This window comes from Calidris pugnax, unplaced genomic scaffold (genome assembly GCF_001431845.1).
Source record: "Calidris pugnax isolate Ruff unplaced genomic scaffold, ASM143184v1 scaffold65, whole genome shotgun sequence".
Taxonomy (NCBI): Eukaryota; Metazoa; Chordata; class Aves; order Charadriiformes; family Scolopacidae; genus Calidris; species Calidris pugnax.
Window position 1 is genome coordinate 1,491,908 of NW_015090785.1, and position 17,000 is coordinate 1,508,907.

At 36.2% G+C, this 17,000-nt stretch overlaps 1 protein-coding gene across 1 annotated transcript in view; it reads right to left on the minus strand.

Annotated features, from left to right (window-relative positions):
* Positions 1 to 17,000, minus strand: part of PER2 (period circadian clock 2) — a 47,563-nt gene that overhangs the window by 23,006 nt on the left and 7,557 nt on the right. Inside the window, exons 3-12 of the mRNA XM_014966273.1 lie at positions 15,537 to 15,639; positions 14,107 to 14,581; positions 13,487 to 13,555; positions 10,384 to 10,538; positions 9,761 to 9,882; positions 7,867 to 8,068; positions 6,314 to 6,365; positions 4,792 to 4,934; positions 4,362 to 4,440; positions 47 to 153 (exon numbers count right to left, since the gene is read on the minus strand). Coding sequence (XP_014821759.1) covers positions 47 to 153; positions 4,362 to 4,440; positions 4,792 to 4,934; positions 6,314 to 6,365; positions 7,867 to 8,068; positions 9,761 to 9,882; positions 10,384 to 10,538; positions 13,487 to 13,555; positions 14,107 to 14,480 — 1,303 coding nt within the window. The 5' untranslated portion in view covers positions 14,481 to 14,581; positions 15,537 to 15,639. The remainder of the gene's footprint in view (positions 1 to 46; positions 154 to 4,361; positions 4,441 to 4,791; positions 4,935 to 6,313; positions 6,366 to 7,866; positions 8,069 to 9,760; positions 9,883 to 10,383; positions 10,539 to 13,486; positions 13,556 to 14,106; positions 14,582 to 15,536; positions 15,640 to 17,000) is intronic.

A 17,000-nucleotide genomic window follows, 5' to 3' on the forward strand; every position in this document is an offset into this window, starting at 1 on the left:
CTGCTTTATGAAAAAAATATTTAAGACACAGTAAGAGATTACACACTTTTTTTGTGAATTGCCAGCATTAAGGGCCTGTCATTTGGGTGAAGGTGCACCAAGACTGGTGTTCCTATTAAGTCCTGAGGTAGGTATCCCAACAGAGGTACTGCTCTGAAAAAAGAAAAACAAATAATAATAAAAATCAAGTGGAAAAAAATGTGTATTTAATCTTTAAAATGCTTCCATTTTAAGTTTTCTTTGCTCTTTTTCCTATAAAGAGAATGAATAATTTTAAGTTTAAATTTGAGGAAATAGCAGTGCCAACTTAAGAGCAGTAGTATACTTTGAACAATTGTGTTTCTCTTTCTTTGTGGAGTGGTTTGGTTTTTTTGGTAACTTGACAAAACAACATTATTTACCAAATCAAGGAGTCTGTTATATCAGTTCTGTGTTTTCTATGCTGCCCAGCTCTAGAGGATAAACACTTACCTAATTTTAAAAGAGCATTAATAAAGTTTAATCTTGTAAAACTCTCATGAAGGTAAGTAGTACCCCAATCTGTGGGCTGGAAGCCAAGGCTAAGGATCACAGGATTACTACAGCTGAACTAGCAACAGGGTAGATGACTAGGACTTTCTCACAGGCAGGTTAAGAGTTCAACTCATAAAGGAGCTGCAGGGAAGCAAGCTTATTAACTAAAATAGAGAATTAAAAGTAATGTTACTGAATTCCTGCACATTATATCAATAACCACTCCTGATGATGTGAACGACTACTTTATGTGATGATATAATTTTCATTGCTCACTTAGAGCATTCATATAAAGAAGAAAGAGTGAAAATTCACAAGTTTCAATTTGCACCTTACCCTGAAAGCTAATCACCAAAAATATGCTTTGGAAAAAAAATAATGCATTAAAGTCAATACAACTCAGTAATGTTTGAAAAGTTGCCAGATGCCAATGAATCATCTGGTAAACTCAAAGCGCTGTATACCTTTCCCCTAGCCCTATTCACTGACAAAGGGCCAGAAGCAGAAAGATAATTAGGTATCTAAATAGCTTTAACGAAGGACTTCCCCACAGGGCAGCACAGACTCAGAATCTGTGTTGTGTTGGAACTCAAAAGAATTATGGGACAAATGCCCTCAACATTGCACTTCCAATAACTCCCAGGGATTAGATCAGTTCTCTAACACATCAAAGATACCCTTCTGGCAAAGAGGCTGAGATATTCAGGGGAAAACGAGGATAGCAACTAATGCCTTATTATTTAACTAATTGCTTCAATAATGAGTCTTAAAAGCTTGTAGATGATCTAAAGCAACAACTTTACAAAGCTGAAACTCATATCAAATCATACCATTTTGACACACTGCCATTTCAAAATGCTGCCAGATTCAAAGCACATAAAAATTATGCTGCTCAAGGAGTTTAAAATACCCATCAATTCTGAATGACTTCAGTTAGGACTTCATCAAATAAAGTTGTAAGAAGTAGAAGAAAACAAGAGGTTTTGTTCACACTGTTCCTATTCTTTGCCACCTGCTTTATGAAAGCCTGGCAAACTACATTTGTTTGTGCTGTGACAGAACACCTACCTTAAAAGGGATCAAATTTAAAGCTGTTATTTATTAACCTAGTTATAAAGAAAGTTGCAAATGTGGTCACTTCTATGCAAAAAAACCCTAATTCTCTATTTGTTTTTATACTGATATGAAAATAACGGAAAGAGTCAGGGACCTAGAATATAAAAGATGAGTAGAGATTCAGCTGGGCTTGCCTGTTCTGATGAAGAGGAGGCTAAGGGATGATGCAGGAGCTTCCTGCAACTACTGGAAAGAGGAGTTACAAAGATGGAGTTAAATTTTCTTGACGATGCAAGACAAAATAAAACTAGGGGCAATGGCCCCAGATTGCAGTCTGGAAAGCTTATGCTAGATGTTAGGAAAACTTTTTTAACAAAGTGAGTAGTGCAACACAGGAACAGTTTCCCATATCAATTGTGTAATCTCTGTCCTTGGAGGTTTTTGGGCATTATTTAGACAAGGTCACAGCTGACCTAACCTAGAACTGGGCAACGGTTTCATCTCAAGCAAAAGGCTGGACAGAAAACTCCAGTAGCCTCTTCCAACCAGCATTTCTGAGAGCTTATAATGCTGTATTTGAGAATACTTAATCTACTATCTACTAGAGGCATTACCTTAGCATCATTATGCTTCCTCAAAGTTAGTAACTCAAAATAATTCAGAGTTTAAGTTAATAAACTCATTTTATGAATGCAAATGCACACATGGCATCAGCTGATGAGGACAGGCAGCAAGTTTAGTTTGTGTTTTATAGAATGACATTTAAAATGTCAAAACAACATGAATAAGATGTCTCTTTATACTCTTATTGCAAGTGAAAGAGAAAACTGCTTTAACTTCATCTGCTAAGATCACTCCACTGTGAACTACAGAGAAGTCCTTGCACCCATCATACATGTCTTTGAAATGTATTTGATACTTGATAAGTATATATGGGAATGATCCATTTAATTTCAGGTAAATATTTACTTATTCTCTGCAGAGATCTACTTGCAGAGTTAGGACAAATAAGCACCTTTGTAACCCATGAACACATACTGATTACAGAATTAACTTTATTTTATGCAAGTCAGGCAATGGTTTCAGTATTACATTATGAATAATTCTCACTCAACAGCAGGTGTTCAGCTGTATATTTTTTAATATTAGACTCCTTTTTCTCTAAGAATCTATTGTTTTGTGCATTACACCTAACTCTGTAGAGCCTAAGAGTAATAAATGCATCTGCATATCTTGGTAAACATTTATCTGGCTGCCAATGCTCTAGGGAGTTAAATAATTAAAAGCAAAATCAACCAAACATATCGCAACAATACAAATAAATGAAACAAAATCCTAATACCAGTCCAAGATATAATCAAACCTCACTGTGAGTGTTCAAAAATGGTATTTAAGTGGTAACACCAGACTAACAGGAAAGAAGCTTCCATAGTAGCCATAGAGAAGGGATTTTCCACAGTCACTCCACCCACGTCCCAGAACAAGCACAAAGCTCTCTGTTCAGTCACTCCACCAGAGCTTGTTCCCAGAACAAGCACAAAGCTCTCTGTTCAGTAGTATTGCCATTTCTGTTAAACGACTACTGGAAATAAATGAGCTGGGGGTGCACAGGGGAAGAGAAGCTTTACATCATGCCATTAGCCAATTTGGAAAGATAAACCCACCCTGCAAAGTTGCAGTTGGCTTGGAGCATTCTTAGAATGTTTAAGAACAGAGGAGGGGAGATCTCAAAAGTCAAATGCTGCTACTGCAGCCAATTTAGTTTTCACTAAGGAAAAAAACCCAACAAAACGAAATTGCACATATAGCATATCAGAAACCATCGTGAAGAAAACATCAAATTAAACAAGGTAAGAGGAAGAGAAAGAAAGAGAAAAGGCAGCCTGTGTTTTCAACTCAGGAACAAGTGAATTCTCAAGTCAAGTCTTCAAAACACTAAGAATTTCCAAAGTGCTTCCCTGTCCTCAAAAGCTTGTTGAGATTATCGCCGCCTCCTCAGCCAAGTACGCTCCTAACTGTGAAGGAGCATCTTCCGTTCTTTTCATAGACCTCGTGTTTCCATCACCTAAACATCCTCTGAAAGGTCCCAGGCAAAAGCAGTCTGGAGGACTAAAGAAAAGCTTGGCTTAGATCTTCGTCTCTGAGCCTCTGTGTATGGCTTAAGATCACAAGGCCCATATTTGGTTCTACTCTGAGATGTGAATACTTACTCTAATCAGCTTCCATGACTATCAAAGCAATGTGAAGTCTTCAGCCAGTAGAATGTGAGCAGATTTTTTATACAGACAACAGCAGCAAGAACTATAAAGACTGTAGTTTGAACTGAGAACACATAATATTGTGTATATAATATCCAAAAGATTTAAAAGACACACTTCTAGTTGTATCTGGGCCAGCACAAAGTGACAGCAATATACTGCTTGTTATTAATTGGATCAAACTTTAAAAAAAACAAAACCACCTAAAAATCTCATACAGGTAGTGATTTTTAGCATAGGATTTTTTCTGACTGGGTTTCATCCATTGCATTTATGTCCAGATTTGCCCCATATGAAAGGAAAACGGAAGAACAAGTTGTCAGCAGGCAAACAGTTTTCCATTTAAATACCACAGAGTAATGCTTTCATGCTTAGTGAAAATTGAGCAAGGTACTTTTCTTGGGTTCCCTACTCTTCAGTAGTCACATAATTTTTTAGCCCCACACAGACATCTTAATTAAATACTAAAAATACCTATAAAGACACAATTTGCTTATCAGTAAATTGAAAAATAATATTTTTTTTGTAAGTTACCTTTCATCTACATCCTGGAACAAACAGGTTGGTGTGTGTGTAGTTGTAAAAATTCTTTTGTCAGGAGGAATTCTGGGTGCTGAGAGAAAGACAAAAGCAGATTAACAAGTGGGGTTTTATTGCATACATAAAATACTTCCAGTGACACACTGTAATACTAAGCAGAGTCTAAAAGTCTACGAGCATATAGGAACTAGCAGGTTGCTAGCTCACAGCCTCTCAGCAAGGGCAGAGAACAGAACCAGTTACTTTAACAGAACTTTTACTTTAATAAAACCCTGAGGCCACTGACAATAACTCATATAGTTGGCTTTCTTAGGCTGAAATTCTGTTGTGCTACCCAGCATGGAAATTCCTGTAGCAGAACATAGAACAGTTCTTACTTTCAAGAAACCAAATGAGTCTTTGTGCATTCAAAGGATTACCTTACCTTCATAACCAGAATGTACTTTTTCTGCAAGCAACACACAGCAAAGTTGGTCCTCTGCGATTTCTGGATCTTGCACTTTTATAAGGTAAGGAGTCATCCGAAACGGGTGATAGCAAATCTCATTTTCACGCTCCTTTCCCGCACTAATAATTAAGCAGAGTTAATTATGTCAACAGATTTATCTTATGTTAAACAAAGTTTTAATGTGTCTATTGTAATTTCGTCATGACACAAGGACTGCATGATAGCTCCTAAAATAGCACCCATGAACTTAGGTTTCTTAAATCTTTCTTTTTTTTTTTTGGTAGAAGAGAAGCTAATTCTGATGGCATCCTTTGCATACCAACTGCAATGAAAAAAACCACTGTCCTCTCTACTGCCTGAAATAAAAAGATGCACAATTGCTTTAAATGGAAATTTGTTGGGAAAAAAAAAATACTCACCTCCTACGATAAATTATTTTGTTGATCCAATAATCTTAATCTGTGACACTATACCCTTCGGAGGGATGAATTTATAGTTGTATTTTATGAAGATTGCTATATGCCCTCAGTTAACATAAAGACCTTCTTTTAGTCATTATTTATACCAATTTACACAGAACAGAGACTCAGAAATTCTTACCTATAATAGCAGCTATTTACTTAATAAGAATGCAAAGTATAGTAATGAAAATAAAAAACATTTACAGGGACAAAAAATTCATTTTAATATAACAGCACAGCTTTATAAAACTAAAGCTTTTGGAACCAATATTAGTTGGACAAAAAAAAAAGTCTGCAATAACACCAGCAATACTTTTACAATAGATCCAACCCAACGCTCTGGAGCAGTATGCATTGCCTCTATTTTTTTTTTACTTTATTCATACCTTAATGATCAGTATTTATTTTCTGCAGAAGTAATTAAGTAATAGGATTCACAATTTGGAAATGCTACCAGAGAGGCAATAAGCAGTAAGAAATCAAAGTGTACAAGAATGAACGTGGAATAAGTTGCCATCATTTCCTAAATAAAAGCAACTAAAGTAAGTGGGGGTAGGAAAAGAAAGAAGAAAAGGAAAACCAAAAGGAGATGTGTCACCCAGTAACCGCAGGGGAGAAGTCAAGTTACCCTCACGCATGTTTCTCTATGGGACACTTGAGATGAATTCAAGATTAGGCATTCGTATTCTATAATGAAAGAGACTCTGTAGCAGGTACTGAACAGAACAGTTTAGTTAACATGAACTGAAGATTTTCTGTAGCAGTAGGAGATACCGTATCAGCTGCTTTATGCAAGGTGCAAAGGTCAATATTCACACGGATTAACTTTTAAGATGCAACTTCCTGAAATCACTTTGCAGTTTTCTCTGTAGCTTCTAGAAGTTAATCAACTAGAGGACATGCATATGTTTTGCCTCATGTTCACATTATGGAAAAGTAAGAAACTGATAAGAACCATACGGTATGTAAAAGTCAAATATTTTTGTAGTGCATGGTTTCATAATATAAAACTAAGCTTTAAAATATTGTTGTCTTACCTGATGCGACAGAAAAAAGATTTCTCTTCCATGCAATCCTGGGTGGAAGACTCTAGAAATATTAAACAAATGTCATAACAAGTTACAAATTATGATGAGATTATGGTATGCAAACCAAAATTTTTTCCTTGCATGATAAAGGCTGAATTCTTTAAAAAGTTTACGTACCCTGAAGTCTCCATACGTATTTTTCTGAATACTGCTCAGATTCTGAGGCTGGCATGTGAATCACAGCTACTTGCTTATTAAGCCTTTTGTCAAAAACACATCCAAACAGTTCTCCAGTTTGACCTGTTTACTCTTATCAGCTTTTCCATTCTCCTTTATAGCATTGACCAAAACGGTTTGATTATATGGAACCCCAGTATTTTACCTTTTTCCTAGAAAAGCACTAGGACAGCTAAATCATCAAATCCACTTGCCACCCCACCCTCTCACAAAATTATTTTTCATGACAGCTTCCTCTCATCTTTTAAGCCTATTTTCCTCCTTTTCCAGAATGGCCACAGACTGATTTTTCAAGGCAAGTTCTGGTCATTTAAAGGCCTCAGTGCACAATACTTCTACATATTATATTCTATGGCAGCCGATAAGGTGCACAGTTCCACTTACTGCATTTTTGAAATTAAAGCTATGCATAAACATAATAAAACTACATAAAATGTTTCAGAAAAAAAATTGCCTGAATAATACCTTTAATTAGGATCACATGGTCAGAATTTACCATTGACCCTGTTTTGAGCCAGAAGGTGGACTACAGACCTCACAAGGTCCTTTCCAACTGGCTTTATGGATGCATTCCTTAGTATATATTTATTGCTAATTGTTTTTTCAGATAAATATGGCTCACACTCTGACTTAATATACTTACTATAAAAGGGATTGGAATTTCAAACATTTAGAGCAGACCCTGAATTTCAAGCATTTGGTTAAAATAGTTGGCAGCTATTTCTCGATTTCTAACAGCTGTAGCTACGGTAGTAAAACAATCCTCCCACAAACAAATATCAAGTGCCCCAAGACCTCTGATCCTTCACCATTAGCGTGCCTAACATCATTCTTGTACAGCTAAAAGAACAGAGATATGATTACACTTGAGCAATGCACAGTGATGGTAGCTGAAGTACATTTTTCTACACTGTAATCAAGGTGTCCAGTATTCAAATTTTAAAAGGAAGGAGGGAAAATATTATCCTCCTTACATGCGAAGAAATGAATTTTTAAAGAAAACCTGCAGTCATTTGATTACTACTAAAAGTGGAAAGCAAACCCACTAGTCAGCATGAACACCTACTTTGTTTTCATTCATCATTTGGAGGAAAGTGGCACAGAAACCAACAAACAATGAAATTCAGAAGAATTTAAGTGAACAGACAAGCCTTGCTGATTTATAGAAGTGTGTTATATGTCTAGTATTGTTCAGAGATGTTCTAATAATGCATCTGTGTAATACCCTCAAAAAGTGATGGAAGAAGGATGGAAGGATATTAAAATCAGTTCAAGTATTGCATGACTGAAAGGTCAGAGAAAAATGTGCTGTTGAGACTACTTACCAGCTCTATTGCAAATATTCCATGATGGTAATCTGTAAGGGGTAGTAGAAGTATAGAACACACTGACATCCTGAGGTGCCAAGAACTCCACAAATTTGGCATTTTTAAAATAACCCCTCTTACAGCGGAGAATAGAAGCAGCTTGATCAGAGATGTACAAAATTTTCCCAGTAATCAAAGAAACAGCTACAGCAAACATATCCTAAAAATAAAAATCTCAAATTATTTAAACAGTTTAAAACATTCTCCAACCCAGCACATATTTCTTAGACAAACATTTAAAATATAAAAGCATTAATAAGTTCAAAATAAAAATTAAGGAAATAATATTAAACTGCATCTGCTTAGGGAGCAATAAAATCATATTAATCTGCATAAGAAGTAGACAGTACACTTTTTGAACTATGCAATAATAATACAGTATCATCTTACTGGGTTACAAGCCCTAACTATCACTACCTAAAATTTTAAGATGCAGAATGAATTTACAAATTAAGAATTAAAGAGCTCCCAGCTATAAAACTGCATGTTTTCCTTGTGCTTGTTGCAGGCTTATTTTACATTTATGAAATTCAACTGGTTTGTGAAAGGCTATTTATGTTAGCTTGCCCATCCACTGCAAAATGAAAAAGAGCACTCTATACCACTTGGTAAAATAATGAGTAGACAGGTGGAAAAAGAAAAAAAAAAAAAAAGTCCCACACAAACATCTTGCCCATCCACTGCAAAATGAAAAAGAGCACTCTATACCACTTGGTAAAATAATGAGTAGACAGGTGGAAAAAGAAAAAAAAAAAAAAAGTCCCACACAAACATACACACATTCCACTTGTATCATTACACATTGCTATTCTTGACACAGAAGAGTTTCCTGCGTCATAACCTTTAGTGCTCTACCCACTAACACTATACACAAACTTAAGAGCTGTCGTCAGAACACCAGTTTCACAAACTCAGATATTTCAGATCAATTGAATGATGTTTATGATATTTGGCTGAAGTTCTCAGTTGTACTCTAGACTTCCTATTTATTTTACCTTGTGGACAACCTTTACTACGCATAGATAACAATAAAACCCACCTACTTCAAGCTAGGAAACATCCCCTACCATTTCTTTATTTTATTGATTTCAGAACTTCATACATTCAGGCAGAGACTTTGCGGGGCAAGTGGAATAGGGGAAGGTAGTCTAATAAGTTTACATGCAATTATTTTTTGAAGACTGAAGAGTCCATAATAGATCCCTAAAACAGTGGTAATGGGGAAAATAAATTAAAAAAACAAACTATGCTGATTGTCATAGCTATTCTTATCTAGACAAGATGACATAGCATCACTGTGTCACACAGTATGCCTGTATCAGTTGCAAAGATGTGACAGAAGAGAGTACAACAAACAATGATTCCAGCACTTTCATCACTTTTCAGTCACATTAACACAAAGAACTGGTGAAACATCAAAGAACCCTTACTGGTAAGGATAAGCTGAAACAATTCATAGGGGTACCTTGACTGAAATTTGGAAAGAGTTACTCTCCAACTTTAGCAGTTGCTCTAAAATGAAAGTTAATGATGTCTCACAGTGCATTACATCCCACGGTTGTTGAGATATGTCACACCATCATCTCTAAGTACAAAGTACAATTCAGAGGACCAAGGAGTTTAGATTATTTATTTTACACCTAACTGACAAAAAAAACTTAGATCAAGCTCCTACTGGCGAAGTCTGCAAAGGCTCAGAGTTTCTACTCAACATTCACTGGAAGGCCAAAGACAGCTTCTTCAGCTTACTGGCCTAGCTACCAACTCTTACCTTGTAAAAAGGTGAGCCTGAGAATTCCAGTTTCAGAAAACATTTTCAATACACACTGTAGACTTGGGTCACCGTACTTACCGCATTTTTCATGATGTATTCTGAGGTTATAGTCTCCACTTCTTCCACCGTGTAAGATGACACATTGAGTCCAGCAGGCTGGGATTCATTAATCATCAACAATTGGTAATACTCCTCATTGGCTACATGAGAATATTAAACAACTATGTTAAGAATTAAAAATCTCATCAATAAACATCCAGCCTGGAAGTGGTAAATGGACAAAACCTTTTTTGGCATAAGCACAGAAATCAAAGTACTGCTCCAAATTAGTTTTTCCTTGGTAGAGCTTCCTCATCAGTAACCCAAATAAATTTACCCATCTTAATATACCCATATGCGTGTGGTTATATATTTCAGTCTGTTTGACAGTTCAAATAGTATGGCATAGAAAAATAATTTAAAACCATTTACAAACTCAACAAATATCAGTAAAATACCAAGCATCTAGAAAGCAGCCTTAACTCCCAAAGGAACACAAGTTAACAGAGCCAAGAAGTGGGAACACCATGAAAACGCCTGTTTAGAGAGGTTTTCAAATATAATAAACTTAACTTTACACAGACAACTACATTTAAATTCCTATTTTAAATATTTAATTTTATTCAGATTGGCATTGTCTAGGTAGTATCATACTTGATTACCTTTAACTTGTTTAATGCTTTTAAGGGCATATTTCAACGTCGTTAGGACACTAGATTTGCCTTTAATTCTCTTTTCAGAAGGAAGGTGAGCTTTCAGCTCTTGTAGTGTTTTCAGCAATTCCTTTTGTGTTTTGGCTTTAGTGGACTGCTCACTACTGTAAGATTAAAGAAAAAATAAAACGTCACCTGAGTGCTTGAATTGCCCAAATATACTGTGACACTTGTACAGCTAGCCATGTTAACTTTTCCAGTACTTTGTATCAACATTCAGAACTTACAATAATTCTTAAATTAGCTAGGATAATTTAAAATGAAAAATTTACCACCACCTCAAGTCTTATTGTAAAATGTACCCTGTAAGTGCAACAGTACATATACCCAAGCACCAAATAATTTTTTTATTTTTTATTTTTCCACAGTCTCCCTCCTCCCTTTTTAGTGGTATTTTCCTTAGTTCCTTTCAAATTCAAACTCAAAGAAATGTTCATGGACTTCAAAGGAGAGAAGCAGGAGGTCCATTCAAGTCTTCACCTCCTGTTCGAGCAGGTTCTCATAAGAAAGGTCCCTGAAAAGGGAATGGCAGGGGGAGAGCATCAAGTTAACAAAACAAATGGAGAAATCCTTGGAACAATGTATCCAAGCATAGCAATACATTAAATAAGATAAGGAAACTTGACTAAATATGCAGGGTAAAGGATCAGAGGAGGATGAAGACAGAAATTGCATTCACATCTCAGGTGCATTTTCATAAGTGCTGTCTCAGTGCAGAAGGTCAAACTACAGAGGGATTATCAGTGCCAACGTCAGAAAATTATTGCCTGCCTTTGCAGTTCCTGATATCTCTCCCCATTATTAAGAGGTGCTGACAAAATCAAAAAGGAAAAGGAGGGAAGGGAAGGAAGGAAGTGGATGACAAGGATGGGTGGCAGGTGGGTAGGAAGCAGTTAAAATGAAAAAAAAAAAAAAAATCACCTTGTCTTTCTCATTGGAGTAGATTTTAAAAGCTGATCAGTCACAACAATCAAGAAGTTTCTAGAGCTTTTCTTAAACCTTCCAGAAAATAAATTATTTCCCGTCAAAAGGAAGGTCTTCTCTTACCACCTGATTGTCATGGCTGGTAGTCTCTAAGAAGGTACCCTAAGTACCACCGTAGAAACTATAGGCTTAGCAACTGCACTGCCATGTCTGAAGTGTTCAATAAAGTAGCTTCAGCTTCCAGGTAATTTTCAAGAGGATTTCTGAACATTTTTTCTGGGAAGTTTGAGAAGTTCTTCAGATAGGTCTATCATCTGACAGGTGTTGGGTGCATTTTACAAAAAATGTTTGGAAAGTGACAAAGCTGTCCTGTACTAGAGAATACACATTGTTCTCACTTACATCACAATGTACTATGAGAAACACAGCACTCACTTAATCAGTGGTCATTTTGTACTGAGAAATAATGGCAAGGAGTAAGACAAAAGAGTATAGTACTCCCTTGGGAAACATTATGTTCGTGCTGTATATTTAAATCACATATACAACTTGGCTTGACAGTTATGGACTGATGCAATCAAACAGGGCCTTTTTAATAGAAGAACCCTCTGCACTGGCAGTAGGGAAAAAGAGAGAGGGAAAAGATTATGAAATAGCTGAGCATATTGCTGGTTTTGTGCTCTCTGAGTATGCTTCATGAGAGTGGTCAGACTCTTGCAACAAAAGAAACCTTTCCAAATCAGCCTACAGCAGCAGCAAATATAGAAGACGGACCTCCTTGGAAACATAATACAACTCAAAAATGTGTTTCCAAAGATCGGTAGCATCAGGCACAGTAGCCAACTACAGGGAAGGTGTGACTTGCAGAGGACAGAATAAGCAAGTTCTATAAAACCAGGAGCCAAACGTATGGCTTATCAGCCAGTCTTCTCTCTAAAGATCATTCTCTTGATGTCCTCAGTCTCCCATTCCCAAAAGATGATCAGATTCTGCTCTGTAACCCTCTAGCACTGTACCTGACAGCTAGGAAAAACATGGTAGCATCCAGATACACATTTATTTCTGAGCAGAGAGCTATTAGTGAAAATCAAAATAAAGAGGTATCAGAAAAACTGTAACAAGTAACCCTCCAAAAATCTTGCAGTGAAGAAACTGGAATCAATGGGAAAGGAAGATTAATAAATGCCTTTGGTTCACTCTTTCACACTAAGCAACATGAACTCCAGAACACAATTTCCAATTGAAAATACAGCATGGAACAAGATCTCTGGGTGCCTGCAAGGCAGACACAGAAAATAAGTTCATCAAGCACCAAAAGGTGCAAAGGGGTAATTTTAATTTACCACTTCTGTAGAAACTGCATCAGGTAGAAACACCTCCAAGTAGGTACATGTAGATAAGGGTCTTAACATGAGTACACTATAGCTAGATATCCTTGATCTGCTCAGGATCAGGTTTTGTTCTCCTGTTCAGAAGCTGACTTAAATAAAGTCAGTAAGTACATCAGGGCACCCTGAAGTGCCGAGATTTGAGCCTTCAATGCCACCACATTTCTCAAGGCTATCAGGGCCAGCACAGTTCATACAGAGGGATTCCTGCAGCTGATGTTGGTTTATCCTTACAGACTTGAGGCTTGAATCCTGGCGAATGGAACACAGGAGAGGCAGATGATATGGCTGCTGGACATCAGAACACATCCAACTCAATGGGTGAATTCCGATGTTAAAACACTACTAGGTTGTCCTCAGGCAAGGACTTCAGACTAACTTCTAAAGAGTGGAAAATTTAAAGAAAAGCTTCAAAAAAACCACTAGAGCTGAAGCAATATTCAAAGTGAACCACAAAAATAAAATTACAGAGTTCAGCTACCAAATCAAAATAAAGTAAGATGACTTGAAAGCTTATCACACAACTTGCATGAAACAGAAACAGCTTGAATTCAACCAAGTGGTTAACAGGACATGCTACTGATTAAGGACAAGAGGAGAATCAAAGATAGGATTTCTTGTGTACTCCTCAAGGTTTAGCCAAAACAAAAGGAAAAAAACCAAAACACAACACTATTTCGTTTTCTGCATTTAGCATTACATACATGCAAATTACTGAAAATATATGCTCATTAATTTACCTGCACCCACTGCTGGACTGATTGTGTTCAGAGTTTGCAATCATCAGGCTAAATGCATTTGAACTTGAACTAGAATAAGGAAAGAGAGAGATAATTATTAGTAAACCTAACAATCAACTGTTTAGTTCATTTTAGCTATTATTAATGATTGGCTATCTAAAAACTAAACATGACAAGTTTAAAAGCTGCTGCCTGGTACAGTAAATGGAAACTATAGCTATCACACATTTCTCTAAGAAGGTTCTTCTTACTGTGGTTTTGCTTTTTCGCTATGGTATTTAAGAGATGAAATTAGCACAGTTGTATCTTTACACATAAGAAGAGACTGACAGATTTTGATATACAAGTATAGAAGTTGGTTTTCAAGAAAATTTATAAATAATTAACACACGATGATGAGAAGAAAGATTGAAATGAAGCTAGCCCCATGGAACACTACAGACCTTCTCTTTATGAATTATAATATTACGCAATTTACATGAGTGCATAAGCTAACTAGAACACTCAGTTTCAATCTGAATATACACTTTATACTGTAGTTATTATTCATAAATTGGATTCAAATGAAAGAAGCCTATAGTGACAAAAATAAGTTATATTTATTTAACATTAGCAACTACCTTTTATGACAGTCTGAAGATTCCATGAGCATTGCTGAATCTTTCCCATTTTCATCAGATTCATGGCCATGAGAATCATGCCCACTTGAGTAATTCTCATTTGTGTCATTTCCGCTGAAGTCATTTCCACTGGATCCACTGCTCATTTCAATATCTTCCTGAAGAACTTCATGAGAGTGTTCAGGCTTTGTCTGAATTTCTGAATCTTCAGCAATCATCTGGCTATGATTAGTTGCAAGTCCAGAATAATCACTCATTTTCTGTTGCTCTTCTACAGAGAACGATGAAGAAATGTTTTCACTGATATCAGGTTGCTGCTCAGGGTTCTGCTCCTCAGTGCTAGAGTAGAACCCCCTGAACTTGATAGAGTCCATGGGATACTCATTAGAAACACTGCCAAGATCAAGAGCAAATCAAGCCATATTCAGAATTCTCACTCTGTACAAATTCTGTTTAGAAGTACCGACCCACAAATCTGAGGAAGAAGGAAAGGAAGAAAAAATTATTTTCTTGTTTGTTTTTGCTGACTAACTGGAATTCTTACTGACTGAAGAAATTAAATGGTAAGTGATATTCACGGGTAACATACTCATTTGAACAGTGAAAATTTTAAGTTAAATATAATTGCAAACCTAACAATGTTCCATCATGGAAAAGGTATTTATTTTTAAGTAAAAACCCACACCAAAAGTAGAATAAACATGAAAAAAATTAAATAAATGTATAATTTATTTAAAAATTTAAATATTCACTTGTTTTCTACTCTCCTTCTTAATAGTTGACAATTTTACTGCCTGGATTTAGGCAATAGCTATCACTATTGTCAGTAAAACCATTCCCCTGCATTGTTTAGAAAAGTAAGCTTAAAACAAACAAAGAACTCCCTCCTTTTAAAGCAAATTCTAAAGCACCAGGCTCAAAATCAGAGTGTATATGGCAGTGAACTAAGAACAGGCTAATACTGAAGAGCCATCAAAGCAACTGGTACTAGAGAGCAGTTCAACTTTGTGAATGAAATCAAGATATTTAATCTGACTCATTTCCTTGTCTATTTCAGCAACCCACAGAGACAATACTGCAAAACCATGAACTAAGATTTTCTGAACAATGTAATTTATTATCAGGGAAAGGGCTTGTTTTTAAAACAAAGCCACATTTGTTCCTTCCTCTTTGTTCCTTTAAAACACTCAATATTACAATTGTTGACTAATAAACCTCTGACTGGAATGACAAAGTCAATGAAAAAAAATCTGCAATTAAGTTTTGCAAATATTAACAACAGCAGCTTCCTTGTAAACACAAATAAATATATATATGTATTTTTAGAAAGCCTGTAACAGAAAACATGGAATTAATATTTATTAATTTAAAACACACTATGATTCAACTTCGCTCCCCCCCAAAAAGAAAAATTGAAACTATTTTCTTACCCTCCTAATTGCTGTTTTTCCAGACATTTTATATTTATTTTTGAGTTTTTCAGAAGAAAACACTACTCGTCTCCTCGTTTGGCCAAAGTAATATGCAAGATATCTGTTTTCATTTGAAAGAGGAAGTGTAGTTTAAGGACATTCATTTAAGCTATCAGCAGTGGTATACAAACATAGATAAATAATTTATTTTTTTAATTTTTTTTTTTTTTTTACAAGATTATTCACTAGTACTTCATTATAGATAATAATAAAAAAACAACAACCCTTTAATAGAGTAAAATATACTGACATTTTACTTCTGCATGTATTCACTTCAGATACTCTAATCCACACTAAACAGACATCTTGTTACGCCATTGTATTGAACAGCACATTCCACTGTAAATTACACTTTAGTACCTCTAGCAGTTTTTTCTGGACTAAGCCACTTCTATCTTAAAAATTACATAACTGGAACCTGCAATAAAAGAATATTTACTCATAGATTAAACTCTAGTAGTATTTCACAATGGCATATACTCTGGTGGCCAATGATTAACTAGATCAGACAGTTCATCTTTGATTTAGTCTCTCTGATAGACAGACCTCACACTTTCACTTGCCTTATTTAGCTAGACATTTTACCCTGTATGTGGTCCACTCTGGCCACGCATGCTCTTATGAACCTGACTGGTTAGAGGTACCCATGCTACTACCTACAGTATCACGGCCTGTGTTTAACAACGTAGGACTACCCGTGACTCATTTTGTCTGAGAGTGAGTGCAAACACCAAAGGGCTCTGGACAGTGAACACAGAAGGTAGCACCGGGAATACCTACGTGGACAGTACATGAGACAAACCTGTTATTGTAAAGATAAGGAGCATTTTATGTGTTTATCCATTCTCACCCAGGAAATGCTCTTACCACTACTTCAAGTGTTACAGAAATAAGAGCATCTGCCTGGTTAAATAACTGAGCCCGCTCTGAAGAAGCCATTTCCCGTGTGTACTACTATTTCTCAGAGTGCACTGAGGCTGTAAAGTTCTATAGAAGATTCACCGAGTAAAGGTACTCCAGCACACTACTCACCTACCAGCGGGATGGCTTTTTACATTCTCAGTGAAGGGTAACCTTGGAGATAACCTACACCTTTTTGTGCACTTCAAGTAAGTGCCTTATACACACCAAAATTACACAAATTAACCCCATCATGATTAAAATGAAGCTTTTGGAAAAGAGACAGCCACAGCATCACCTGAAAAGGTGAGACCGAACATTTCTCATATCTGTGCCCAAGGAAGGGGTTTCCTCCTACTTTGCTGACTAAATGCTACTTAGAAAGAGCTTTAGATACAAGGAAAAAAAACCCAAAACATATTGCCATAACCAAAACAACACTATTTGATAGCAAACCATGTTACATAATTTCTTTAGAGGTAGGGAAATTAAGTTCTTGCACTCCCCCCCCCCCCCCCCCCA